Source organism: Daldinia decipiens (genome assembly GCF_022478715.1).
Source record: "Daldinia decipiens strain CBS 113046 unplaced genomic scaffold F4813scaffold_1, whole genome shotgun sequence".
NCBI classification, from domain to species: domain Eukaryota; kingdom Fungi; phylum Ascomycota; class Sordariomycetes; order Xylariales; family Hypoxylaceae; genus Daldinia; species Daldinia decipiens.
In genome coordinates this window covers 1,702,163-1,727,244 of record NW_026054544.1, presented here as the reverse complement: position 1 = coordinate 1,727,244, position 25,082 = coordinate 1,702,163, and the positions used below count along the sequence as shown (strand labels likewise).

General features: G+C 46.2%; 7 protein-coding genes across 7 annotated transcripts; 4 read left to right on the top strand and 3 right to left on the bottom strand.

The window, feature by feature from the left end:
* Positions 1 to 1,574: 1,574 nt before the first annotated feature.
* Positions 1,575 to 4,904, top strand: F4813DRAFT_19202 (cysteine proteinase). Its single transcript, XM_049239437.1, has 5 exons — positions 1,575 to 1,791; positions 1,862 to 1,963; positions 2,029 to 2,403; positions 2,463 to 3,162; positions 3,214 to 4,904. Exons 1-5 carry the CDS (start codon positions 1,687 to 1,689, stop codon positions 4,557 to 4,559), a joined length of 2,628 nt encoding a protein of 875 aa, XP_049105031.1. The 5' UTR covers positions 1,575 to 1,686; the 3' UTR covers positions 4,560 to 4,904.
* An 813-nt stretch (positions 4,905 to 5,717) lies between these two features.
* On the bottom strand, positions 5,718 to 9,090 carry F4813DRAFT_342861 (bifunctional 6-phosphofructo-2-kinase/fructose-2,6-bisphosphate 2-phosphatase). Its single transcript, XM_049241467.1, has 6 exons — positions 8,426 to 9,090; positions 7,873 to 8,061; positions 7,785 to 7,820; positions 7,470 to 7,737; positions 7,330 to 7,410; positions 5,718 to 7,279 (listed from the first exon to the last, which is right to left on the bottom strand). Exons 1-6 carry the CDS (start codon positions 8,437 to 8,439, stop codon positions 6,248 to 6,250), a joined length of 1,620 nt encoding a protein of 539 aa, XP_049105030.1. The 5' UTR covers positions 8,440 to 9,090; the 3' UTR covers positions 5,718 to 6,247.
* A 459-nt stretch (positions 9,091 to 9,549) lies between these two features.
* Positions 9,550 to 10,745, top strand: F4813DRAFT_378387 (eukaryotic porin-domain-containing protein; the record flags this gene model as incomplete). Its single annotated transcript, XM_049245329.1, has 3 exons — positions 9,550 to 9,876; positions 9,942 to 10,580; positions 10,638 to 10,745. 3 exons carry the CDS (start codon positions 9,550 to 9,552, stop codon positions 10,743 to 10,745), a joined length of 1,074 nt encoding a protein of 357 aa, XP_049105029.1.
* Positions 10,746 to 13,522: 2,777 nt separating this feature from the next.
* Positions 13,523 to 13,821, top strand: F4813DRAFT_384629 (uncharacterized protein; the record flags this gene model as incomplete). The annotated part of the gene is made up of 2 exons (XM_049246116.1): positions 13,523 to 13,636; positions 13,705 to 13,821. The coding sequence occupies 2 exons, from the start codon at positions 13,523 to 13,525 to the stop codon at positions 13,819 to 13,821; spliced, it is 231 nt and encodes a 76-aa protein (XP_049105028.1).
* A 177-nt stretch (positions 13,822 to 13,998) lies between these two features.
* On the top strand, positions 13,999 to 15,192 carry F4813DRAFT_342854 (signal peptidase 22 kDa subunit). Its single transcript, XM_049241466.1, has 3 exons — positions 13,999 to 14,359; positions 14,437 to 14,724; positions 14,835 to 15,192. The coding sequence occupies exons 1-3, from the start codon at positions 14,217 to 14,219 to the stop codon at positions 15,070 to 15,072; spliced, it is 669 nt and encodes a 222-aa protein (XP_049105027.1). The 5' UTR covers positions 13,999 to 14,216; the 3' UTR covers positions 15,073 to 15,192.
* Positions 15,193 to 15,396: 204 nt separating this feature from the next.
* Positions 15,397 to 19,904, bottom strand: F4813DRAFT_342852 (cysteine proteinase). Its single transcript, XM_049241465.1, has 5 exons — positions 19,493 to 19,904; positions 19,277 to 19,422; positions 18,013 to 19,220; positions 17,040 to 17,962; positions 15,397 to 16,985 (listed from the first exon to the last, which is right to left on the bottom strand). Exons 2-5 carry the CDS (start codon positions 19,289 to 19,291, stop codon positions 15,799 to 15,801), a joined length of 3,333 nt encoding a protein of 1,110 aa, XP_049105026.1. The 5' UTR covers positions 19,292 to 19,422; positions 19,493 to 19,904; the 3' UTR covers positions 15,397 to 15,798.
* A 264-nt stretch (positions 19,905 to 20,168) lies between these two features.
* F4813DRAFT_342848 (heme peroxidase) lies at positions 20,169 to 23,553 on the bottom strand. Its single transcript, XM_049241464.1, has 6 exons — positions 23,346 to 23,553; positions 21,994 to 23,197; positions 21,748 to 21,936; positions 21,088 to 21,693; position 20,951; positions 20,169 to 20,893 (listed from the first exon to the last, which is right to left on the bottom strand). Exons 2-6 carry the CDS (start codon positions 23,155 to 23,157, stop codon positions 20,391 to 20,393), a joined length of 2,463 nt encoding a protein of 820 aa, XP_049105025.1. The 5' UTR covers positions 23,158 to 23,197; positions 23,346 to 23,553; the 3' UTR covers positions 20,169 to 20,390.
* Between the last annotated feature and the right edge of the window lie 1,529 nt (positions 23,554 to 25,082).

Genomic DNA, 25,082 nt, shown 5'->3' with positions numbered 1-25,082 from the left:
GCGGTGGTATGTCGATCAGCTGATAAACCCTCCATTGTAGCGTTCTTAGGCGCCATGGCTACGGATACTAGCCTGTCTTCTTTTAGTATTGTATCACGATGGTGTTCATAACGGCATGACTATGTAAATATAATATACTCATTACGTACCTAATATGCCTACATAGCATACGGACATATCATGAGACATGGAAGATGACAATGGTAAGGCTGAAAAAGCAAAAGCAAGGCATTGTACAATACATGTACATGGCCACTCGTAGACATCAATAATTCTTAGATTACCCATTACGCACTTCATTGCAGCCGCTTTCGCATTCGTGCTTTGATTCAACAAAGACTTTAACTTTGTCGATTTGGGCAATCCAACCTACATCATTCCTAGGACCACGGGCAATTAACCAGATAGATCGCCGGCCGAAGGATTCAAACTTACATACACATGCTTAAAGTCTAATATGTACCTGTATGTAGTACATACATACCTAACCTACATGTAGGCGGCTAACGAGACCAGTGAGATCTCATTCGATCGCCTGCAGCGCCGAGGTCCGCCAATGGAGTAGGAGAAACGGCCCTTTTGGATTTCTCCTTAAGGAAAAAAGGTTCCATGATGTCGGAGACATATTATTAAAGGTTAGTTTACTTTGCTTCGCTCGTCCCGAGAAACCTGCCAGGCGCCTCCCTAATATCTGCACCATGCCTTCTTAAGAAGTCGCAAAGGTGCACTTTGGCGTATTTTTGAGTTAGATGAGGCCTAGTGTACTTGATTAAAGTTGCGCCTGCTACATCTTTATACATTTCAATGAATTTTAAATATCCTATACCAGCGTAGATGGAATGAAATAAATTTAGTTTTGTCTACCTCGTGCCCTTTTTACCTTGAAAGAAACTTGCCTCAGGTCTGGTCTCGTTCGTTTCATTATCCCCTTCCATCAACTTACAGAACAGATTTATTATACAACCCACGTCTCTTTACTCTTAGCGCCTCACCTTGCCTAAATTCGAGAAACGTCTCTCGACAACTAATTAATTAGAACCCGTGGTTGAAAAAATTTGAACTTGCTAGTTTGCATCACGCGAATACGATTATATAATGTAATCAATTATCAAGACAAGATACAAGCGACCTTGGTTTCCCCATATTGGATCGACGATAGCTTACCTATTTTTTGGGGGACCCTTGACGACGCGAAACGCTCAGTCTTCGTTAGGAACTTTACACGCAGCGCAGAGCCCCGTAACTGCCACCGCTGCAACAATTTAGTTCTTCAACCTCTGAACTTCCTTGGCTGCTGCAAGCTTCCGTTACATCGCAAACAATTATTCTTGTCTTTCTTGCCTTTCTCCTTTTCCTTCTCCCTCTGAATAAACAATTCGACTTTTACTATCATATTGAGCCATGCGAATTCCCTTGTCGTACCATCATCACCTTCAGCCTTAACATCAAGTCCCAGTCGCATCGACGCTCGACCCAGGCTTGGCACACCGTCTATCGGCAGCGATAGTTCAAAGCGTCGAATTTTATTTTAAAAGAGAAAGGCCGAAGAGGAGTCGCCCGTCACCGTCGCACAGCGCATTGCCAAATACGAATATGAGCGAAGGGCTGGTGCCGTTGTTGTAAATCATAAATCATTAACACCTACTTTTATCCCCCTTGAGCCTGGCCCCCTCGGCCAATCTTCAAATGTTGCGAGACCCCACCATGAAGACTAGCATTCCTAGGAAATTCCTGAGTCGCCGCGAGAAGAATGGTCACCGTCGTAATAGATCGTCCGATCCGGCCCATAAGGTAAGGTGACATTGAATATGTCACGTCTCCATCTTAATAAGTAACTTACGTTCTAACTACATCTCTTCAGCAACACCGCCCTCTATCAGCCGAAGCCTTTTTTTCCATATTCAAACCAGAATCTCGACAATCTACCGGCACCAGTACAGAGCAAGAAAAGGAGGGAGCCAAGGTGCGTCAACGCAAACTTCGGCATTCACCTGCGCTTCAAGTAACCCTAATCGTTAATTCGAACAGATCGACGACATACGACGGCGAGTTGCTGACCTAGACTTTCCCATTCTAAGCGACGATCAGATTCGTTATGTACTTAATTCTAAATATTCCTCCGGCGATGTCGACAAGGCTATGGAGCTGCTGCTATTACAGCATGTCTCCCTCTCCGGCAAGATTATCAGTTACAACCCAGCGGTCCACATGCTCGGAGCTGAAAATCGAGGGAATGTGACCTGCTATCTCGACGCACTACTCTTTGCCATGTTTGCTAAACTCGAATCGTTCGAGTGCATGCTCAAGAGCGACTCCATGGATGAACCGCAGAGGAAGTTAGCTGCGCTGCTTCGACTTTGGGTGAACATGCTAAGAAGCGGGAAGTTGATCGAAACCGATATGGTAAGCATCACTTCTTCCTCGAACGCAAGGCTATTTATAGCGGAACTAATATTAGGTAGACCCAGCACATTCAGGACGCCTTAGCTGCATGTGGCTGGAGAGATGCACAATTACTAGAACAGCAGGATACATCCGAAGCCTTCGCGTTCATCACGGAAACTCTTCAACTTCCTCTCCTTACCTTACAAGTCGACTTATTCCACCAAGGAAAAAACGACGACGCTGATCACAAAGTTGTATATGAAAGACTCTTGAACCTTGCCGTACCGCCGGATAACAATGGAAAGGGAATTAGATTAGAAGATTGTTTAGAGGAATACTTCAACTCCCAGGTCGATGTCTTGAGAGACAGTCTGGAGGAGAAAAAAGCAGAACGATTTGAAACGATGCCACACTTACAACCCCCTGATATTTCTAATGAACCTAAAAGTACGATTCGGGTTATTACCGAGGAAGATCAGGAAGAAGGTATCGCACCTGAATCCGAGAATGGCCCACATTTAGAGCGAAGGTGGACAATAGCCCAAGAGTCTCATTTCTCGGACCCTCAACCGGATTCCGAAGTGGAAGCTTCAGGGCCTCAGACAATTTTACGGCCACATAGAAGTCGAACTGAAAGTATAATACAACGAGTTGTGGTCGATGAGCAGGGCAAACCGTCTGAATCCGATACCGCTGGTTTGTTCCAGAGAGCCAAGCATACAGCATCGATTGTTAGAGCCGTGACAATACCTGCTTGGCAATTCTTCAGACTTATACGTACGATTTTCTACTCTCTTATAAGGGCTACGAGACTAATATAGATCATAGCGTGGCATTCCCCTGCGAATAAGGAACCAGAGAGCGACCTGGAGGTTGCACGACATTTTAGTCAACGGCCCGTTGTTGGGATCTGCCTGAAACGGTATATGATGGATACGAACGGTAACATGAAGCGGCAGAACACGTATATCGACATTCCCGATAGTTTGAGGTTGCCACATTTCATTGTCGACGAAAGACATGTAGAAGAAAGTGGACTTGCTGCCGAGTACAAGCTTGTGCTTCAATCTGTGGTCTGCCACCGGGGGGATTCGCTACATTCCGGCCACTACGTCTCTTTTTGCCGCGTGGCCCCTAAGCTCCTCACTGATAACCGCAGGCATGATAGTGATCCGCCTCCAGATTATGAAGAGGCACAGTGGGTCAAATTTGATGACCTTGCGATTGAAAATCGAGTAACCCTTGTTGATGACATAAAGGAATCGCTCAAGGAAGAGATGCCTTACTTACTCTTCTATCAGATTGTCCCGATAGTGGAGGTGGCAGCCAGCTCAACCGGGAGCACAGACATGGAGCCGCCGTCATACGATGACGCGGCCCTCAATTTAACTAATTCGGAAACTTCAGCGGCACAAAGTCAGGAGAGACTCTCGGTCTCCCGTCGACCAAGCAGTTACTTTGATAACTTAGCCCCCCAGCCGGCGACCAACGGTGGAATACGCTTTTCAGCGGACTTAGAGCCGCCGCCACGCCGCAGCTTTGCGGATGAGGATGGATTTCTTAGCGTATCCCGACGAGGCAGCATTTACAATGATTCCGGCATCCCGAGCCCCGCGGCAGTATCAGAGGGACCATCACCAGCTGTCACGCCTGGGGAGGAGACTACGGCTCAAAGACTTAGCCGGGCCGCTGCGAGATTCAGAGGCGGTAATAAAAGTAGACCCCACAGTCAAGCTGGTGAAGGCCGCAAGAGCTTGTCGGTTACTAGATTCGGGGTCTTCATGAAATCAAGCAAGGAACCGCTACGGGACTCGACATCAATGGAAACTGAAGATGACTACGAATTCGTCGAAAACATGGAAAAGGAACGTATAAAAGAGAACGATGCAGATAACACTCCTACACCGAAAAAGGGGAAGTCAAAGTTACATCATGACAAAGGCAAGGGGAAGGATAGTAAGAGAATAAACATGCCAGATAGGGAATGCATTGGTAAGTATATCGACACTGTTCTCTTTTACTTGTTACGCGGTACGGTCTACTCAAGACCACAGTTGGAGTCGTGGTCTAACGATCCAAGTGCGATTTACTTGGCCTCCTTTACTCATTTCTTCTTAGAATTCTTTACATGTGCATCTGCTAACTTTGGGTGTTCTAGTCCAGTAGTGCTATGACTTCACGTGGATGGGTTGGGCTATTGATTTCGGATACAAGATACCCGGCAGGCGTTGGTGATACACGAGATTTGCCGCAAGGAACTTGAAAAACGAGACAGGTTGATCTGTAGGCGTACTTAGGGAACGAGCGAACTTTCGGTTAAAATATATCGCATTAATATGGGACGTGGAAAATGGGTAATTACTTGGACAGCATTCAAGCGGCGTCTTTTTAGATAGCGTGTACTAAAATACTTATACTGCGTATCGATCGCAAAGTGGTCTCGTAATAGAGTCTGAAGTTCACGGTACTTTTTTTTGGACCATCTTAATTAATTATACCTCCAAATTTCATACACCTCCTATAACATCTCTGCCTCTTGATGTAATCTCCAAAGCTCATACCTGCGCTAATATAAGAAACGTAAAATATGCGCTTTAATTTAAGGGACACAATAGGTGGGTAGTGGCCAGAGCTAATAGATTAGGTTGATAAGTTTATGAAGAGACTGGGGTAGGAAAGCTAATAGGAGTATTAAAGAATTAAGAAGAAGAGGATAGGATACGAGTCCGGTCGACCCATACCAACAACGCGGAGTCTAGGAGCGGAAGACTTTTCGGGATACCGAAGGGTTGCGGAAGAGCCTATTAGCACCTACTTTCCGGGGCCGCGGGCGGAGAGCCCCGGGACGCGGCCCCATAGCAGGAGACCCAGTCCGCTAAACGTAGAGGGGCCACTGTCGGGGCGGGGCGGACTGCGCTGGATGGACATACCGGTCGTCGGAGGGCTTCGGTGGATTAGTATAGGTAAGTGGGTACATGTTTATTTACCTATATGCCTAACTACCTCCTAAAGCATTGACAAGTGGTTCTGATGGGTTGTGTATTAGATGGGGCTGGTGGTTTCGTATATAAGGGCGGGCGTTAACATAGGTACGTAGAATAGCACGATATTCTTCTATAGAGTGCCTAAAAGATCTGGGTGTTGAATCGTATTGGGGGTTGTTTGAGAAGTGCTTAGTTATGGATTTAGGTTGATACCTTTCATAGGTAATTAGGTAGCTAGCTATTTAACAGTTTAGCATGCAAAGGAGCGTTGCTGAGAATACCTTATTAACTAATTAACCTAGAAGGAAAAGTAGATGTGGTATTCTAAAAGACTGATAGATGATGTTTCCCATATATTCGCTTAATTTACCCGGATAAATATCTAGGTAGATATCTGTTAGGTTAAGTCATACAGTTAAGATTGCCTTTTGATAAACACTAGTTTTAGCATTACTTACTCTCTGACTCAGGATTATCATGTGGTTAACATTGCTGGAATAGTCACAAGCTCTGAAGAATCCACACTAACACGTAGACTCTCATTATCACCGTGTTTTCTACGATTACTTGATTGACATTTAGTACAGCATTAAATGGCCAATTTTCGCGACGAGTCTTGTGTGAAACTTTGATACCGACGCGAACCGGTGGCCTTTTTTCCCCTCTGAAGATTACCAATATGTCTCCTCCATGCTATCCTATCTACGGCGATGTTAGAGCCGCATCCCGTATTCAAGGAATCGTATAGTTATCCTCTTCATAAATACGTATCCCACCATAACTCTATTTATGATTATGCTGAAGATTAAAGTAGCCTGATACATTGGTATGACCTGCTTGGTATTTCTATGAGCACCTATGCTAGATTTTAACACGACTTAATCTTCATCTGTGATCTTGTCCATCACCGCTTCGGCCGCCGTATTGACTACTTTCTCGGGTGGCTTTTCGATAGTATTAGGCGGTACCGCAGGCGCGGAGAGGCCTCCACCTGGAAGCGGTGCTAGAGTATTAACATCACTGTCTGGCACGGGAATCCGTATATCCTCAGGAGAGCCAGGGACAGTCTTGGGGTCAAGACCTGGGATATGAATACGTTTAGCATCATTCTGGTACGCGCCTGGGATGACCTCGATAATTTCGTTCCGTGGGAATTTGAGATTAGGAATGTCCATAGTGCTGCAATGCATAAGATATGCATAGAGGACTCGTAGTACGCTCTCATGAGCGATGATCAGTAAGTCGTTCTGCTCACGTTCGAGTTCTAGAATAATTGGTTCGAGTCGTACAGCGAGGTCGTGGTAGGACTCGGCGCGCGGATAGCGGTGGTGATAAGGATCGAGTTCATGCTTATCTACTTCCTCGGGGTAGAGACGGCGAATAGCGCGTTCACTTAGCCTTTCACAGACTCCTGGGTTGATTTGGGCCATCTGACTTCGTTGGCGAACTTTGTATCCGAGCTCCTGAAAGACATCCGCTGTTTGCATTGTGCGCATACGTGTTGAACACCATACTGCCAGCGGGCGCAACGGCATATCAGACCCTCCTTCTGCAATCCGTGAAGCTCGTTCTTGTTCGCGGTGCTTGATCACCGTCTCTGTCATTACTCTAGCATATTTCTCACCCTCTCCGGATAATGGCGGATCTGCTTTATAACTTTCCTCTTCCGTGGCAGTACCAGGTCGAACGAAGAATGTTGCTCGAGACTTGATGTGAGTGTTGGTTAGGTAGAAGACAATGCGGTGCGAGAGATAATTGAAGGATACGTTGTTGTAGAAGAATTTCTGGCCTGCATTAATCATTTTGATGTAGTTAAGCTCTTTTTCGTCCATAGTCTCGAATGTCGGTATCTTGGTCTCCATGCGCGTGAGGTATAACTTAGCAGCCTCGTCAGGGTCCATGTTGGCAAACTACTGATATTAGTATTGCGTGAAACAAGAGGAACACTTAGGTGTCGTACATCGGGGGATCCAATTTTGACATTACGTGCGTTCTCTCGAAGGAGGTTGTCATCGTCAACATAAGATTCTAAGAACAAGGTCTACGACATCGTTAATACTAATCCTTCACTTAGGGATACTCTTTCAAATAACGTCTCACCTGAACGTCATGCTTCGCAAATTCTTTGGCTAGTGAGCGACGACCACTTGCAGTAGGGTTCACTGCGTCATATATCGCTACTTGGCCATTTTCGTGGTTGAGCCAGCCGTAAATATCTTCACGACACTTCTTGAGAATTTTCTGGCGTAAGACGATTGAAGCTGGCGAGGCGTTTGGATAGAAATAGTCTTCGGGCACATGGCCACCTTGACCGACGGTAGCTCGACGATAGTCGCCGAGGTGAAAAATCCGTGTCTTAACACCTAACCTAGAATATATGAGATCAAGCTCATAGTATCAGGGTAGTTGGCATACCATTGTAGATATCGTGCTAATGAGACAGCAATATGACTATAAAAGCGTCAGCGCTCGCGTAGCATACGCGAACAGAGTTGAGACCTACGTCTTGCCTCGAGCAGGAAGTCCCACCATGACAATAGCGATACGGCCAGAGTGGAAAAGCCTTCCTGACATAGTACTGTACAGCTGGGCCGGAGCCCTATCACCATCTTCCGGGACATCGTGAATGCCGTCGATAAAGGTGCTGCTCTTACGCCGGTACCTCGGGGCATTCGCGGCGATATCCGCAGTACTATTAGAGTTAGCATCAGAACGTTCTTGGCATTGAAACTGTGCCATAGAGAACCTCGCGCCTTATATTCCTTAGAAAGGGACAAGAAAACAGAATAAATATGATGATGGGGGGCTAGGGTATGTAAATTGCAAAACTAACAGGAACCAGCCCCTGTCCTACCAAAGATATCTTTACCAAACCGATGCTCTCAATATCCAAGGGACCAGGGTAAATGCAGAGCATATGCCCATCCCTATGAAAGTAGCAAAACAACTAACTATCCGTCCCCTTACCCTGAATTTGTAGCTCAAGGATCCCGCTACATATATCATAGATGCGCCCAAATATCAAGACAATCATTAAGCGAGTATATTGTACTTACAGTAATGTGTCCATAATGAGATAATGAGAATAGCTTGGAGCCTTGGTTTGGCAGTGGTTTTTGGTTGTCTAAGATATCAGGTGCCACGATAGTAATTGTACTGGCTCTCGGATCTATATTCTCTTTACCTTCGAAAGGGATGGCTCGGAAAGCAGCCTGCCAGTATGAAGATTGAAATCTGAACGCGACTTTAAAGTTGATCTTCTCCGGATTATAGTCAGAGCGTAAGACCTCGGTTAGATGAGGAATTACCAACTCAGGGGATAAGCTGAGGCCTATGTAACAGTTTAAGACCTGTTCGCCATAGGACGTATCCACAAACAGACTCAGGGGTAAATTATCACTTTTTTTTTGGTTTGCAAAAAAAGATAGAAATATGGATCTCTGATAGAAGAGTCAAGTTTGAGGTCCCAAGAAAAGCCCAGGAATGAGATATATATTCGCAGTAGAGATTGGCCCGGCGAAGCTTGAATAGAGCGCAGAAGGTGCTGCACCAAGTGTGAAACAAGCTTTAAGATATCGAATAGGCAGATTGGTTGATCATTCACAAATAGAAAGCGGGTGCTTCATGCACAATGTGGGTTTGGACCTTTCTTTCAGGCGCATCTATGGATCTGAATAAGGCGGCTGAGACCGAGTTTACGTAAGGACGGGGAAGGACGGGGAGAAACGGGTGACGCAACATTGAAGGTACGTCACAAAGGTACGTACCCATTTATCTACATGTGACCCGGGACTGAAGGTACCTAAGCTGTGAAAGTTAAGGTTTTTAGAGCGGCACAAGGATTATTCCGTTGACGAAAATGGAGACCTTCACCAACCAGGATCTTTGATCTTACAGCCGCCTGCACCAAGAATCTTTTTTTTTTCCTTTGGCACCACTGCAAGCTACTAAAAAACGACAACTCAACCCAATTGTCGGCAGCTCGCAGACGAGGGAAGCTGGGTAACTATTCTTCAGTAGTACTAGTAGTACTTACTCATCGAGTCCTCGTATTTATCATAAAAGCAACCCTTCAAGTCTTTTTTTTTTCTTTCCAAATTGTGGTTTGCCGTATCTTCTGTCGTCATTTCTTATCAAAGACGTCAGTCTGCCCTGACAGCCTGACAGCTCTGCTTCCACCATGGCCTTCAACTTCGAGTCGCAACCGTCTGGGCCGTCGCCCTTAGGCTTCCTAACCGCAAACCCTATAGCCAATGCAGTTTCCGATGTATACAAGTCATTCTCAGAGCGACGGACCAGGCTCGGCTTGTCCAATCCCGGCACCGTCGAGACTATCGCAAAGGAGGTCCAGCGCGAAGTTTCTCTCGCCAATTATATGCACACTGGCATAAGAGCAGACCTGACTAAGGCAGTCAGTCTATCGCCGTTGTTCCAGGTATCGCATCAGTTTGCGATGGGTGAGCATCAGAATCCTTATGCTTTTGCAGGTCTTTTTGGTACCAACAAAGTTAGTCAACCCCTCCATTACCCGCGAACAAATGTCAAGTTAACAAGTAATCTACTTCGCTATAGGTATTCCTCCAAGGGAGCATGGATAACAATGGCATGCTATCGACAAGATTCAACTACCGCTGGAACCCCTCGTTTGTCACCAAGACGCAATTTTCTATAGGCGCCCAGGATATGGCCTCAATTGAACACGAATATACGGGCAGTGATTTCACATCTTCCCTCAAGATGCTCAACCCCTCCTACCTCGAGGGTGGGTTGACTGGTATTTACATCCTAAGCCATCTCCAATCTATTACCCGCAAACTTGCCCTCGGTATCGAGGCCGTTTGGCAACGCGCTGCGCTGAATCAGCCGCCCGAGTCTGCCCTATCGTATTGCGCAAAGTATAAATCCGACGACTGGATCGCAACCGCCCAAATCCATGCGCAAGGCGCCCTTAACACAACCTACTGGCGGAGGTTGACAGATAAGGTCCAAGCCGGTGTCGACATGACTCTCCAGGTGGCTCCCGGCCCCGGGGGTCTGATGGGAGGTAGCTTGCAGAAGGAGGGACTTACATCTGTTGGTATCAAATACGATTTCCGTATGTCAACATTCCGAGCGCAGGTCGATTCCAAGGGAAAACTGGGCTGCATACTAGAGAAGCGCGTGGCGCCACCTGTCATGATGTCCTTCTGCGCTGATGTCGACCACTTCACTGTAAGTTTGTTTTGAGATTTCTAGACGTGGAATTTCTTCTAATTACTTAATTCTTAGCAATCCGCCAAGGTCGGTCTTGGAATTAGCATAGAAGCTGGTGGTGAGGAACTGCAGGAGCAACAAGAAGCTCTTGGTGCTCAGGCGTCTCCTAATATCCCCTTTTAAGTCTCCATCTCTGCCATATTTGGACGACTTTCCCTCCATAGAAGCTCCCCTCTCCCGCCTTCACGCCCTTAATACACGATCTCAGTAATCCAGCACCAGGACTCAAACCATAGTTAGAGGACTGGCGTGCTGGAGATCTCGTGCAGCTCCCACCGTTTCTCTTATACTGCCTTACCGAGCATTTTTGTGCTTCTATATAAGGCACAACCGTCGCCGGGTAGGTTGGGTTCTGCGTGAAAAAATGATTATTATAGACTCTTTTCGCACCGGTTCCAGGTTATTATTTGATAACTCCCAGTATTAGGCTCACGCGAGGTTGAGCTCTGTCCCGTCCGGATGACGATAATCAGGGACCCGCGAAATCATGTACAATTAGGAACGAAACGACCGCTAGAGAGGCTATGAGGGCTGCATGGTTACGTTTATACGCAATGGTTGTGGTGGGCCACGGCATAGTTGATGACATTCCCAGACGTCTCAGAAGAGATACTTGTAATGATATTGGGTGCTGTATATAGTCACCCGTTCTGTGTATAAAATCATGATCATCTGCAACGTGTCTGGTGTACTACCTATCTGCAAGGGGATTTAATAGTAAAATAGGGGTGAGCGGTTAGATTTACCTGAGCGAGTTAGCGATGTGTTGATACTCGATACACGGGTGATATATATCGAAAGGGATGATTTTGATCAGATGGTATCATGCTGGCATTTATTAATAATCACAAGTGGTAAGACGTTAAGGAGATAGATAGCTCCAACTTAATAAGTTTAACATATATGGTATGTTATTGTATCGACAAGAACTTGCAATCATGTGGGATATAGCCCTTGTTAACTAAGTGTCAATATACCTAAGCGTGTGCCTACCCTAGAAATAACTAAAGGGGGACATTTGCCTGAGATACGTTAGGAGGTACTTCTATTGCAGTGAGGATAACTGTTCAGACGAAGTCCAGCGTGAGACGGATGAAGACAGGTTCAGAGTCCATCTTGAAAAAAAGCATGGAATAACAGGTGCCGAAATAGAGGCTGCGCTGAGGCGTAGCGAACACCATTGGGACTATAGGGAGCAGTAACTTGTAAGGGGGTATTAACAAAGAGACTCTTAACAAATAGGAGCCATAGGCACGAGGCGAGTAGTATAGATCGAGTAGTATAGATGATACATATGCATATGTATGTATATTTAGAAGTGTGTAAATGTAATGCATATTTGCTACATTTATCGAACTTGGTTGTTTTATATTGAATATTGATTAAAGCTTACCTTACATTTTCGTTGGTTTTTATACTTCTATTAGCGACGGTCTCTCGATGGTATGTATTTTACAGCCACGTACGTATGTAGGCTGACCTTTGAATTTAACGCCTTATCGCCTATTGTGAAACTGATCATCATGACCGCCACTTATAAATTAATTATAATTCACCATCATCGCTCACTACTACATACTACATACCTAGGTAGGTTACCCATAAAGCCATCGTTTAGACCCAGAGATCAAAATAAGACTACTATCTATAAATAATAAAGACACAGTATTATCAGTATTATCTATACCCTAAATATTATCTACCTTACTATCCTGAATGGACCGTGGTAAGATTGCCTTTCGTAAGGCAGCCTCGTCATCGGGCCGCGCCGCGATAAACCTCTTTACCCTTCCTTATTATCGCCTCTTCCGCCAAAACACACTTTTACCAATTCTAGCTATAGTTGACAGCGCAAATCTTCGGAAGAATGACGTCGAGCTTTCCGAGAATGCTGTCGAGCTGGCGTGGCCGTAAACAATACGAGCTCTATTTCGTTCAGGTTGCTGTATGTCTTACCCTTGCTTATTTGCTACCTATCTCTTAACACATTTTTCTGGATTCCATCTTTTATATCTGTTACCTGTTACTTGAGTTAAGAATGACAGCGATGCTGTCCACACATTATCTATGCACATATGATGAGCTTTAACGAAGCGTCTTGGAAGCGATGCAATGCGGGCGGAAACATTTACTACGATTATCATGAGATGTTGGTTTGACTATTTGCTCTGTTGAAAAAAGAAGGATTTGTATATCCAAAGCGTCCTGGCTATATTAGAGCATGTGAGCCTAGCATGGCCCTGTATCATCCATGGCACGCCTTGAATCGTATAATGATCGTCTCAGCCCCAGCATAGCCGGTAAGCTGCTATTTAACCCTCGATGATCATTGCCTCTGCGCGGCTATTTTCCCGAATATTTCCTCTATAGAAGCTACATCACTTTTGAGTTATTTCATGGTTGGCTCTCCAAGCTGCTACCATCTAGAAACTCAATTGATTCGTTTTGCTTGACAAAAAGTCGGCAAATGGATGCCGACCATGGTATTCAACATACGTACCGAAGCGCTGTGCCAATTCACCACCCAGAGTTGCTGTATTCTGTTGTAATTTATCCGTGAGTGATCATCGCTGCGTAATCGATCTTCTGCCCTCCCGGTGCTGCGTGGCCCCGTGGTCTTCGAGAGAAGAGATATCCTCGTGCTGATCATCGACAAGGGAGGGCTAAGTGCATAAGCATATATATGTCTTGGAGGCATTAATGCCTGCCTATGTGCTCTATAGTCCTTATTGTCTCAGACACTTGGAATTGGGATAACTCGGCATCCCTACACTTGTTAAAAGCTTCTGAATCCATCATCTGCAGCAGGCTCAAAATTTATTTGAATCTAATCGGAACTCCCGAGAGACGAGACGATATAATCTTACTCAGACAAAGTCTTAAGCAACAGCATCGTCAGCATGGAGCCCAAAAACATACTGGCGACCATCCTCCTGAGTTCAGGCGTCCAAAGTCTAGTACTCCCAGATGGCACACTTCAGCTTGCCCCGTTGGACGCCCATGCTTCGGAATGGGTAAGCGATGGGCATCGACCTACTTCCCTCTTCCCTTAAAAAAAACGCTGACAAGATATAAATGCTAGGGACCAGATCTGGCCAGTGCATATCGTCGCGAAGAACCCAAGTCTAAACCCGAGAAACCTTCGCAATATAATATGAAAAGGTCACGAGGTGGATCTAAGAAGCTTAGAAACAACTAGTTGATGATGACTTTAAAACTTACAAGGCACGAGAATATAGTGTCCTGTATAAGAGTAACTAGTCGGAATAGGGGGGGGGAGAACTTGACCCACAATGAAATAGGGGTGCCAAGAAGTGACACAATTTCACATTACGGAATACTGATAAGAAACCGATAAGCAATTATCGATAATGGACCTTGATAGACCTCCAATACATACCTAGGTTACCTAGGTACCTATGTACGTGGCCTCACATCTTATCTTAGATCTATCTGTCTTACATGTGAGCGACGACAAACACCGACGACTATAACTACCGAGCCAATTTCTATGTCACCAACCGGCCTATATTCCCACTAGCTGTCCCCAATCCTTCTTCCCTCCCCCCAAACTTGGGGATCTCGTCCGTCATCATGTACAACTCCCTAACCAGAATACAAAATGTATTCGGCTTCTTCACCACCGTCGCATTCGTCATCGCCGCCCTAATCGCCGCCTCCGACCTCACCGCTCCCCGGACGCCGAGCGCGACCATAAAGCCGACCAACGTCCAAGTGTAAGAGAGCCATCCATCCATTCTCCTCCAACCACATATCTTAGATCCTAGGTTAGCTGACACGAAGGGGGGGAAAGAGTCAAGGGCCGGCCGCACTACTACAGCACCAAGAAGGAAGAATACGCCATAATCAAGTTCTCGCTAGACGCCGATCTCTCGTCGCTTTTCACCTGGAACACCAAGCAGCTCTTCGTATACGTAACAGCCGAATGGCCCTCCGCCCACGGCACAAACCAGACCAACAAGGCCGTCATCTGGGACTCCATCATCACGAGCCCGAGCGCCGACCACCTAAGCAACCTCGGCCCCGCATCCCTTAAGAAGCTGCGCAAGAGCGCCGCCGGCAAGACCATAGACCCAAGCCGGTATGCCCCTCTCCTCCCCTCCTCTCCTCTCCCCCCTCTGTCAAAAGGGGGAATCCCACCGGACACCATTCCAGAAAATAACCAACTAACCAACCCACCCCTCCTCCCAGCGGCAAACTCACCCTCAAGAACCAAAAGCCCAAATACCAAATAACCCACCCCACCGGGAAAATCGCCTCCACCGACCACGTCACCCTGCGCGTGCACTACAACGTGCAGCCCTGGGTCGGCGTCCTGACCTGGAACCAGGACTCCGACTTCGCCTTGTGGAAGAAGATGGCCGACGGGCTTAGCAACGCGTTCGCGTTGCCCGCGCTGAAGAAGAAGGACGGCGAGAAGCCGCGGTAGAAAAAGAAACCAAAAAAAGAAAAGAAAAAATAAATTTTTTTTACGCGAGGGGAGGTGAAATATAGCGGTTTCTTGTAGAAAATTAAAATCTAACCTACGCGTTATGAATCTTGACGTTGACCTGGTGGCTTATTCTGTCCTGCAGACCCGTGACCGTGAAATCACCTGGTTATATAACGCGTGGATGTAAGAGACGCTCTAAACCTGAGTGTCGATAAAGGCGGATAATTACAAGAGCAAGGAGGTATAAGTGATAAATTGTACCTGCAGGGAATACTTACGGAGGGCTCGTGATGAATATTAGTAGATAATACTGTTTATTCACGGTCAAATATCCTTCGCTCTAACTGCGTAGCTCTCTACTCTCGAGACCATCGCTGCCCCTGGGAGACTACGCGGCAATGCCTAACGACAACGGTACACGAAAAGGCAATAATCGAAACGCTTAACATCAGATCTACGCACACCAAGATAAAAAGTACAGTTAGACGTATTTTAGTCATTGACCATCCTACGTAACGCCCCGGACTCGCGGAGCAAAGCCAGAGTCGCTCTCCACAAGGGGTATACAGGGATAAACTTTTCAAACACAACCGCCCCGACGCCGTTTTTATGCAGACATGTATGAAGTCACTATGATGTTACCCGATGCTCCTTAGTGAGATAAACACCCTCATTTATGTATTCTCCCGACCTCCAGCACCTCCCTGTGTTGGCCTGCAGAATTCAGTCCGAAATATCAATAACATCCGAGTGAAGCGGCTCCTCGCGTAATTTGGCCGAGACCATCTTATCGCCGGGTTGCCGACCGGCGAAGTAGCGGCTTACCGTTATTATCTCTTGATCTTGGGATTGATCGGCTGGTCTGTCTTGATTTTGGTAGGTCCTTTCGATCTCTCTAACTGGCTCTTCTGGTAAGTTGGCTCGCTTGAGATCGCTATGGATATGATTGGCGCTCTGCCCTTGTCCCTGGTGTGCTTCTGGATCCTCAAGAACTACGAGAGTTTCTGGTGAAGATCCACGGGGGGATTCAGGGAGTGGCGAGACGAACTTCGGAACCTTAGCTTGTTCAGGGTTGATCATGTTAAATGCGCTTATATTAGCGCTGGCCACGGCCGGCGACCGAGGAAATGAACCAGGAATAGGCCGGTTCTCCGAATTAGAAGCAGGTCTGGTTTCTAGAGAGACTTCGGGAGTAGGTGATTTTGGTTTAGGCTTGGCCACACTGTTCTCCTTGGGGATACCCTCATCCTTTTGGGGCTCAGACGCACCTCGGTTGATATCCTGCTCCTTCGCTAATTGTTTGAGGGGCCGCTCATCTATTGGGCCCCTAATCTTTCTCTTCAGCAAGCCTGCTTTGTTGCGCTTTTCTTCTCTATGAATATCTTCTCGACGTTGCTGCTTCTTCTGAAGATCAAAAATCAAGTCTCTAATGTTGTTTCGGAGCTCCGATGGATTTAGATCCCAGGCGATGTGGTTATGTAGGAGGATGTTACGAACAAATCCGTCGGGATCTTTTAGAAACTCTTTTATGTATCCTAGCAGATATAGTCCGCAGTCGCAGTGATTTGTTTGCTGGGGGACCTCCTTAGCAGTCATACCCAAAGCCCCAGGATTCAGTATTTCAATGCCTTTCTTATCCTTGAGCTCTGCAATCAAATACTGTTTTAGACAGCTACAAGCTGGGGAATGGGCCAACCCTAATGAATCGAGCGTGATAATTTTTGGCTGATCTGGACTATGTTTCCTGGTGCCCGCGCTGTATACTTTCGTTGTCTTCTTCCGCTGGAGGTTGTCAGTCGATGACACAATATGCTTCACATCCCCCTTTATATCATCGTGCCGCACATCCGTGACCTCTTGTTTACAACTGGTTAGCTGTGCATCCGTCTTCTGATTTTCTGGCTCCGGAGCTATTGTCTGTTTAGCGATACCATCTGGAAAGTCCGGGCTTTCGATTGACATACGGCTAAAGTGATTCGTGACATCGTTCTGTAATTCAGATCTCACTGCGTCAATGCTTCTAGGCTCATCTGCTGATTTCCCATTATCGGGAGAGGCGCTAGAAACCTCACGGGAGGCTTCTCTAGAATCGTCGACATCCTCTTCGATAATGATCGTGTTCTTAGCGGTACTCTCCGTCTTGCCTGGAGAAGGGAGGAGTTTTGGTGCGTTGTAGATAATTGCGACGTACCAATGAGTGAATTCATTGATTGGGACGATAATATAATCTTTCGTAAAGAGGTCGACTTTAGATGTCCACGCTTTGACACTATCATAGTTGATACCTTGAGCCGTCCTCGTAGACTTGAGCTTCTCATAAAAATATGTGTTCTGGAAATAGATCCGTTGAGCAAGATCCGGTCTTTCTGCCTCCAATGTATGTTGGAGATAACGCAGATAAAAAATAATTATATTGTCGTTTAGAAACTGACCCTCGTCCAATCGAGGAATATCTTCCTTGTCAACGGTAGCTCTACTCTTGCCATGAAAGGGGAACACAAGAGAATTGCGCCAATCTTTCTCCCAGCCTATATGCTGGGTTGTCCAACATTCAGGCTCGGAGGACTCGGATTCCGAACTAGGGCCTTCTAATGCAAATGTAGAACGAGTTTTTTGTGGCTGTCGCCGAATACTGTAGGGCTGAGGGCCATCTGATGTGACCGTTGTCTTGGAGTTTAACAGAGATGCAGAATGCGGCCTCATCGTGTCCTTCGACTTCCCCTGTCGAACTGGGACACACGGTAGGTTGGCAGCCCTTGCCTGATTTGCATTTGCCAAGTTGTGCTCGATCAACTTCACATCATCTCCCCTTGACATGTCGTCTCTAATAACAGTGCGGTTGGCAGCGGTTCGCATCATGTTTTCAAGTTCCTTCTCAAGGCGATCCCTAGAGGTTATGTTAGCAGCCTCCCAAAACAGCGGGTTATCAAAATTTACCGAGGAAAAGACTCATTCACCAGACCATCTGGCCCAGTGTCCCTCGCCCAATTGACGAACTTTCCAAAGTCCTTAGGAGACGAGAATTCGATCCATAACCTTTGGCCACCACTTGTTGCGCCGTCGATAGCACGGTGAATCGAAGCCACAAGGCAATTGGGTTGTGATGGAGCATGAATCCGTTTAGCCTTTCGAAGATCGACCGTAAGATATGCGTATTCTTTCATCAGTTGACCTTCTGAATTCACCGGATGGAGTATGTAGCTCATCTCTCGTAAATTTAAGAAACATTCATTTGCGCCGTCCGTTTTGTTCCCTTCGTATTTGTGACCGCCCGATACAGCCCGAATGACACGAAGAGGCGAGTTGACGATTTTCGTAATATGATCCGATTCGCTAAGCCCTCTCCCCGGGTCCTGCAGTCTAGTACGAGACGGCGGGGCGAATTTCGTTCGTGGAATGTCACCCTTTTTAGACAAACTCGGGGATAAAGTAGGTCGCTTTGTTGGCATCTTTTCTCTCATGTCTTGCGTTTCTGGTGCTAGCTCATCCGGGCTGGAAACTAAGTCATTGGACCCGTCCTCCTTCAGCATCGTACTGTCAATGATTTCCTCCATCTTCTGAGCGCCAGATGTTGTCTTGAAGCGCTTTCCAAAGTCTTCAATAGAGTACCGTACTCCTTGAGTTTGCTGTGTTTGAGGAGTTACCATGACCTCTGCCCCGATAATCTCCACATCTCCGTCGCTATCCTCACTATCGGACTTTAGCAAAGGAGTTCCGGCAACAACCTCTCTATCTAGTTGTCCTGCATACTGCTTTGGAGTGTTATGCCGAGGCCTGTTCTTAGGCGACGGTCTCACGTAACTTTCCGTGGATCGAAATTCGGGGACTTTCGCTCTGGTCGACGGCGCTCCTTTGGTGGACGATTGTGATATAACGGTATGTTGAGACTCGCTGCGGTTGTCAAGGGAACGTTTGCGCGGATTAGGCCGGTCAGCAATCCCATCGTGGTCAAATGCAAGGACAAAGTGGGCCTGGGTGTGTGCATTGTACTCTTCGACTTTCTGCCGTTTTGGTGGTGGCGCAGGTGACGAGTCTGAAGGGCGACGTATGGGTGATGATTGCGCAGAGCGCGAGGAGTTCTGCTTGCTTCCATTAAGATTATTTACAGGTTTGACACCACCCAGTAAGTTAAGACGATCTTTCCTCTGTCGCGAGAATTAGATCCCATCCCAAAGTGTATTTGTCTGCCTCAAGCACGTACCGGGAGACAAGGCATATTGCAAGAGCCCGTATCGAGGTGAAGTAGGGCTTAGTTCAGCGTAGGTCGGCCGTTGTTCGGACTTTCGAACCTCCCCGGCGATCTCGGAAAGAATGTCAGGTGAGGTTGGATTTGTGGAGGGTGTGTCCCTGTGATTTGGGAGTTAACAGGTTTTGGCAAATGCCCGTTTGTAAACGGAGGCCGGTATCAGAGACGTACCAGTCGACATGCTTGACTCTAGGCCCTCGTTTTCGTAGCATATAGATATGCTAATAGGATGCGACGGATGCAAATAGGCATCGCTTTTTTAGCGAAAACGTTGAAGAAAGAAGCTGCGGATATTTGCCGTAGGGAAACTAGGGAAACCCGGTGATTTAAGAGATCGCTTGCAATACGAGATAGTAAGTTTACGATAAGGTCCTTTGCGGAAGAAACCTAGAAGAGATAATGATCATGGCAAAACTACAGCATTGGCCTAGTGAAAGTGCGATATCCAATATTGTAGACTGCAGACTTCAGAAAAGCAGGGTGGGGGGTGATGGGGGTGATTGCTTAGTACGTATCTGCGCATATGATTCGTGATCCACGCCTTCCCTACATGCAACCAAAGATCCATTCGCATGGAATTAGGTAGTCAAGATTGGATTTCTGCAGGAGCTGCGGCTGCCAGTATGTATTTGAGAATTTGGCTGCCACTGTGTATACAAACAGGTATACACTGTACTCAGGGTCACCTACAGCCTTGCATTAAACCGGCTTACACTAGTGTAATGACGTGCCACAACCCACCACCAAACCAGCCAGGGGTATCCACGTTTGGGAGAGCCTTAACCTAGGTACATTAGGTTTGTACCTCCATACGGATTACATGTAGGTAGGTATAATACCTATTTGAAGAGCAACATCTTCTCTCCGATAATAAGATAAATAATATACCCCTAACTTTCATTCTCTATTACCTTATTATCTACAAATCATAACTCTCTGCTCATATGATGCTACTTATACTAAATAATCATCAATCTATCTAAGTACCTAAATATTAATCATAAACATGAAGTGTCATATAATCCCCATATCTAATCCGTTCCATAACCTCTCATAAATTCCCAACCGTCTAAGACACCAGACTCGACGTGCTCGTCGCGGGTGTCGAAGAAGCTGTTGCTAGTTGATATAACTCAAGTCTATTTCCAGCTCCGCAATATTCGTAACGATCCCCAGCACATACCATTTGACAATCAGCATCAGGAGCTGGCGTACTGAGACTATCAATGGTGTTCCCACAGTAGCACTCTCGGCCATATTCAGTTGCCCAGTATTCGAATCCAGCACAGTCGGTTGCGCATATTTCCAGCGTCATAGTATCATCTGCGTAGGCTGCTCCAGTCAGAGCTCGGCCACCCGGAATCTCATTATAACAGCCGACCCGGACGTATGATGACACGGTTGGTTTGGGAGCAAGTGTAGCAGTCGGGGCCGGCTGACTAGCTGTGGTGCTGTACAGCTCTATCCTATTGCTATCACCGCAATATTCCGTAGCATCTCCACCGCATACCATGTTACAATCAGTCAAGGGCGCGTCTTCGCTCGTCGGATGGAGCGAGTTGCCACAGTAACCTATATCAATGTCAGTCGCATTACTTACTAGCCGTTCTTTCGGGTTTAGAAACTTACACTGCAGAATAAAAGTCAGCGATTGCTTCTTTAAGCGATAAGTAGGGATGGCTTAGGAGCGAACTCCCTAATCAGCTCGACTAGGGGTCCAACACCTATTGTTAGTTAAAAGGAGAGGACGTATGAATGTTACATACTTCTCGTCTATATTCTGTGCCCCAGTAAATATAGTTACTACAGTTGTTCATACAATCTTCAAGTGTCATGTTATCGTAAGCAAATGCGGCGCCACCGAGCGCTCGGGTTCCCTGTACAGTTGATTCTTTCTGGCATCCGACAAGCACATACTCACCAATTTCCTGCCTATGATGCAATGTCTCAGCTGGTGCTGTAGAAGAAGTAGTTTTGGTGCTCACGGTGGTAGAGAAAGTAGTGGATAGTGAAACAGAAGTAGATGAGGTAGTTGGTGATCCGGGAGACGTTGATAGCTGTCCGGTAGTACACGCAGAAGTTGGTGGGGTTTGGAAGGGCTTGCATGTTGCTTCTAATTCGCTTGCAGCATTAAAGTCATCAGTAGCAGATGATGAGTCGCTCCCGCTAATGACATCGATCTTTGATGCATACGCAAGATCGCCGAGGCCAGTAAAGTCGGCCGTATAGAAAGTATATGAGCCTACGCAAGTACCTTCTGTCATGGTAATCGTGGCATTTTTTAGGGTGGGAATTGGACGATTAGGATCCCCCGTCGAGGTCTTGTATGAGACGAACATATTTACAGGAAGGGATTTACGGTCGTTACGGACCTATAAGAATAAATCAATAACTGCCTACGATTAAGATAATATATGTTAGCTTACAGCTGCGGTAATAGTGAGAGTGCCGGAAAGAAGGCAGCTTTGGGGTTTTTGAATGAATATGGTGTCTTGCATTGGGTATGTGTTTCCATTGTTATCGTATGTTCGGGTGGTTCCGTCGGCCATATTAAGGGTTACAGTGAAAGATGAAATTCCCGCGGATGTTGGGATAGCAGTATTAATGGGAAACCACTGACACATATTAGACCTAGGCTAGGAATATAACCCTGTGTTGTGTGGTGGACTTACAATAAATTGGTCATCGAAACCCTGAGTGGAACCTAGGAGAGTTGCCGTGTATGCGCAGTTCGTGCCACCGCAATTAGTACTCCCGCTTCGGTCCTTGTAGTTCAGCGTTAAGCTAGAGACAGAATCCCCTCCTATGTCAGTAGTTCGAACACGTATAAGCCCAGTCAGCTGCATTGTTGACGGGTCAGAGTTAAGTGATAACTGCATATCAACTGGCTTTACAGAATATGGTTGAATAGGATCAGATAAAACCACACCATCAGGCACAGTATCGATCAACTTCTGAAGAACAGTTGCACATATGCTATTGAACTCAGCAGCACCTGCCATTGCTTTGACTGTGACGTTGCTATCGTAGTTGAACACCTTGTAGTCTGCGTTCCTAGTGGCTTTGATCGATGGACCAACCACCAGGGGATTAGTAGTGTTACCAGCAATATATTCGGTGACAACCTTGTTATCGAACGCTGCAACAGTCGAGTCCAAGGGAGCTTCGCCGTTTGCGGTAGACCCAACCGGGACGATCTCTGGAAATTCTTTTTCATGAACACCACCAATAGAATGACCACATGCGGTGACTTGGATCATCTCGGTCTTGCTAAAACCCATCCGTGTAAACTGTTGCTCGAATGTGAAGGCAGTATTCTGTGGTAGCGGAACGCCTATGGGACCAGCCGCAAGAGCATCGACCCTTCCACCGGCAACAGGCACTACCGGACCACCGCAAGACCTAACGGCATAGTATACGCCCAAAGCAATTAGATCTGCAACGCTAGACCGACTCGTATAATAATCGGCCATGAACTTAAGGGTTGTATTGAAACCTGGGCCGATATTGTCCGAGCTGGTTAGCTCGTATTGTAAGGAGCCATCTAAGCCGCCAGCTCGTATGTTGCTCAGATATGTAGTTGTAGCCATATCATGAAACGCTGCCCGTAACCATTCAGCAGCATTCTGTCGACCAGGTCCGGATGCTTCGTTAGAGCACGGAATAACAGTCCCGCCAAAGTCTCTGGCCCTATAGCCTTCGACTTGGTACATGATCTCCTCGAGTTCATCGTTGGGAGACGGCCAAATTGGATCGGCTCTTGTGAGAATGCATAACAACACCATCCGCCAAATCATGATCCTCCAACGCGTCATAAGGTAAGATGAAGCCCACATAGGATATTAAATTGAAGGTACGAAATGTCGAATGGTGGAGCTAGCAGTATGGTTCTCATCAACAAGATCCCCTCCGGACAACGACGTTCTCAACTGATAGATATCCGGGTCGATATAAGGAAAGAGAACATAGAAGCCGAACTCGAGATCCATGATGATAATGTTATAAGAGGTATCTGAGTACTTACAATATAGTATTTTACCGTCGCCTCGACTATCGTCTCATGCCTAGTAACATTTGGGCAATTTCTGCGAGATAGGAGGGCGAGCCGCCGAGACTGACGGCTGCAAGACCCCTGCAGCTATAAAATACGAGACCTCCCATTAATGCAAGATGCAATGCTACTTCGGATACCGGTCGAAAGCGGACTGGTCTGCGATGGCCTTAGGCGGCAACTTTAAGCCGTAAGTTGGTTAGAATAACTAGCCCCGTATGTTTGTTTATAGATTATAGAAATATAAACGTGTGGTGCATTGACTCTTTGACGTTTATATCTCAAGAGTGGACTGGAGATGCCTCACAAGTATCCGTTAAATATCAACGGATGTTTTACATGTTACGTCGCAGATGAGAGTATGGGCGCGGGAGGACCCCAAGGAACAGAAAGGATCGTATAGATACATGTTGAGCATTCCGATTGAGTCATTAGTGGATAGTCCATACTTTGTTACCCTAAATCTATGTGGCTGTTATTGCTGGTCAGAGGCTAAGCAGTCATTCGATCAGTTCCGCGTTTAATTAACCACTCCAGACCAGCTGAATTCGTTTTCGTAAGCCACCAAGACGAGGGGCTTTCCGTATTAGTATAAACAATGCCTTGCAAATGATAAGTAGCCTGCCTTTCGGTAGCACGGCATCTCAAGCTTGGTATAATTGAATCCAGTATAAAGATAGGTAGGCTTGATAGAACCTTATGGTAAACGACTTCAAACCGTCGGCCGTCAGCACCATGCCCGGGCAAACACTTACGGATGGCCGATGACGTGGATACCTTATATATGACTATTACGGCACTGGCCGAGTTTTCGGGTCTTCGGAATTGTAAGTTAGAAGTTGGTCCGAGCGATCTATCTTGCTATAACTAGTACGTATATAGTAGTGACGAGGTTCTCACACTGAGTTGGGATAAGTGGAGCCGCAAGTACCTCGACGATTTGATGGTTCTAAAAAGATAGCATATGTCGTATGTAGTCATGTCGTATGTAGTCATGTCGTATGTAGTCATGTCGTATGTAATCGCTAATGACCGGACTTAAAATTTCACCGGTGTAATATGTGGTCTTTTGAACACAGGCAACATTAAAGGCTTCGGATAAGCAGATAATACTTCCAGCTTTAAGCGCTATTGGATGTGGAAGGAAATAAGAAATACTATGTTCTTTTTTTTCGATCCGATATGTAGCTATCCAAATGGAAACACGTGCATAAGGTGGGTCTATTTCAAAATTAATGGTTTGCGACGAGGATCAGCAACGGCTCGGGAAGGCTAAGTTTAATGGGTCCCTTGACCTACATAGAAAAGATCTAGACTTTCTGCAAGAGCAGTACCTACCTATGTATATACATGCAATCGGCGTCTCCAACTCGGCACTATTTGAATTTGTAACTTCCTCTTACATCTTGGCGCCCGCCATCTCACCAAAGCAAACAACTCAAACCGACGAATGTTATCGAAGCAATTGTAAAGTCGGATAATACTGTAAGAAATATTTGTGATATGTGATATGATAGATGCGGTTTGCTTAGGCTTTTGCAGTCTACCTATACTACATAGGTACATAGATAAGGGAAATCCCATTGTGACGGTGTCCCACGTGGACTTAAGTTTGCTGTTAGGTACTACATCGGCTTTTATTACTGTCGCAGAATCATGCTTGACTTCACTTATAATATATGCAAGATTATTCACATATAGGTATAATCT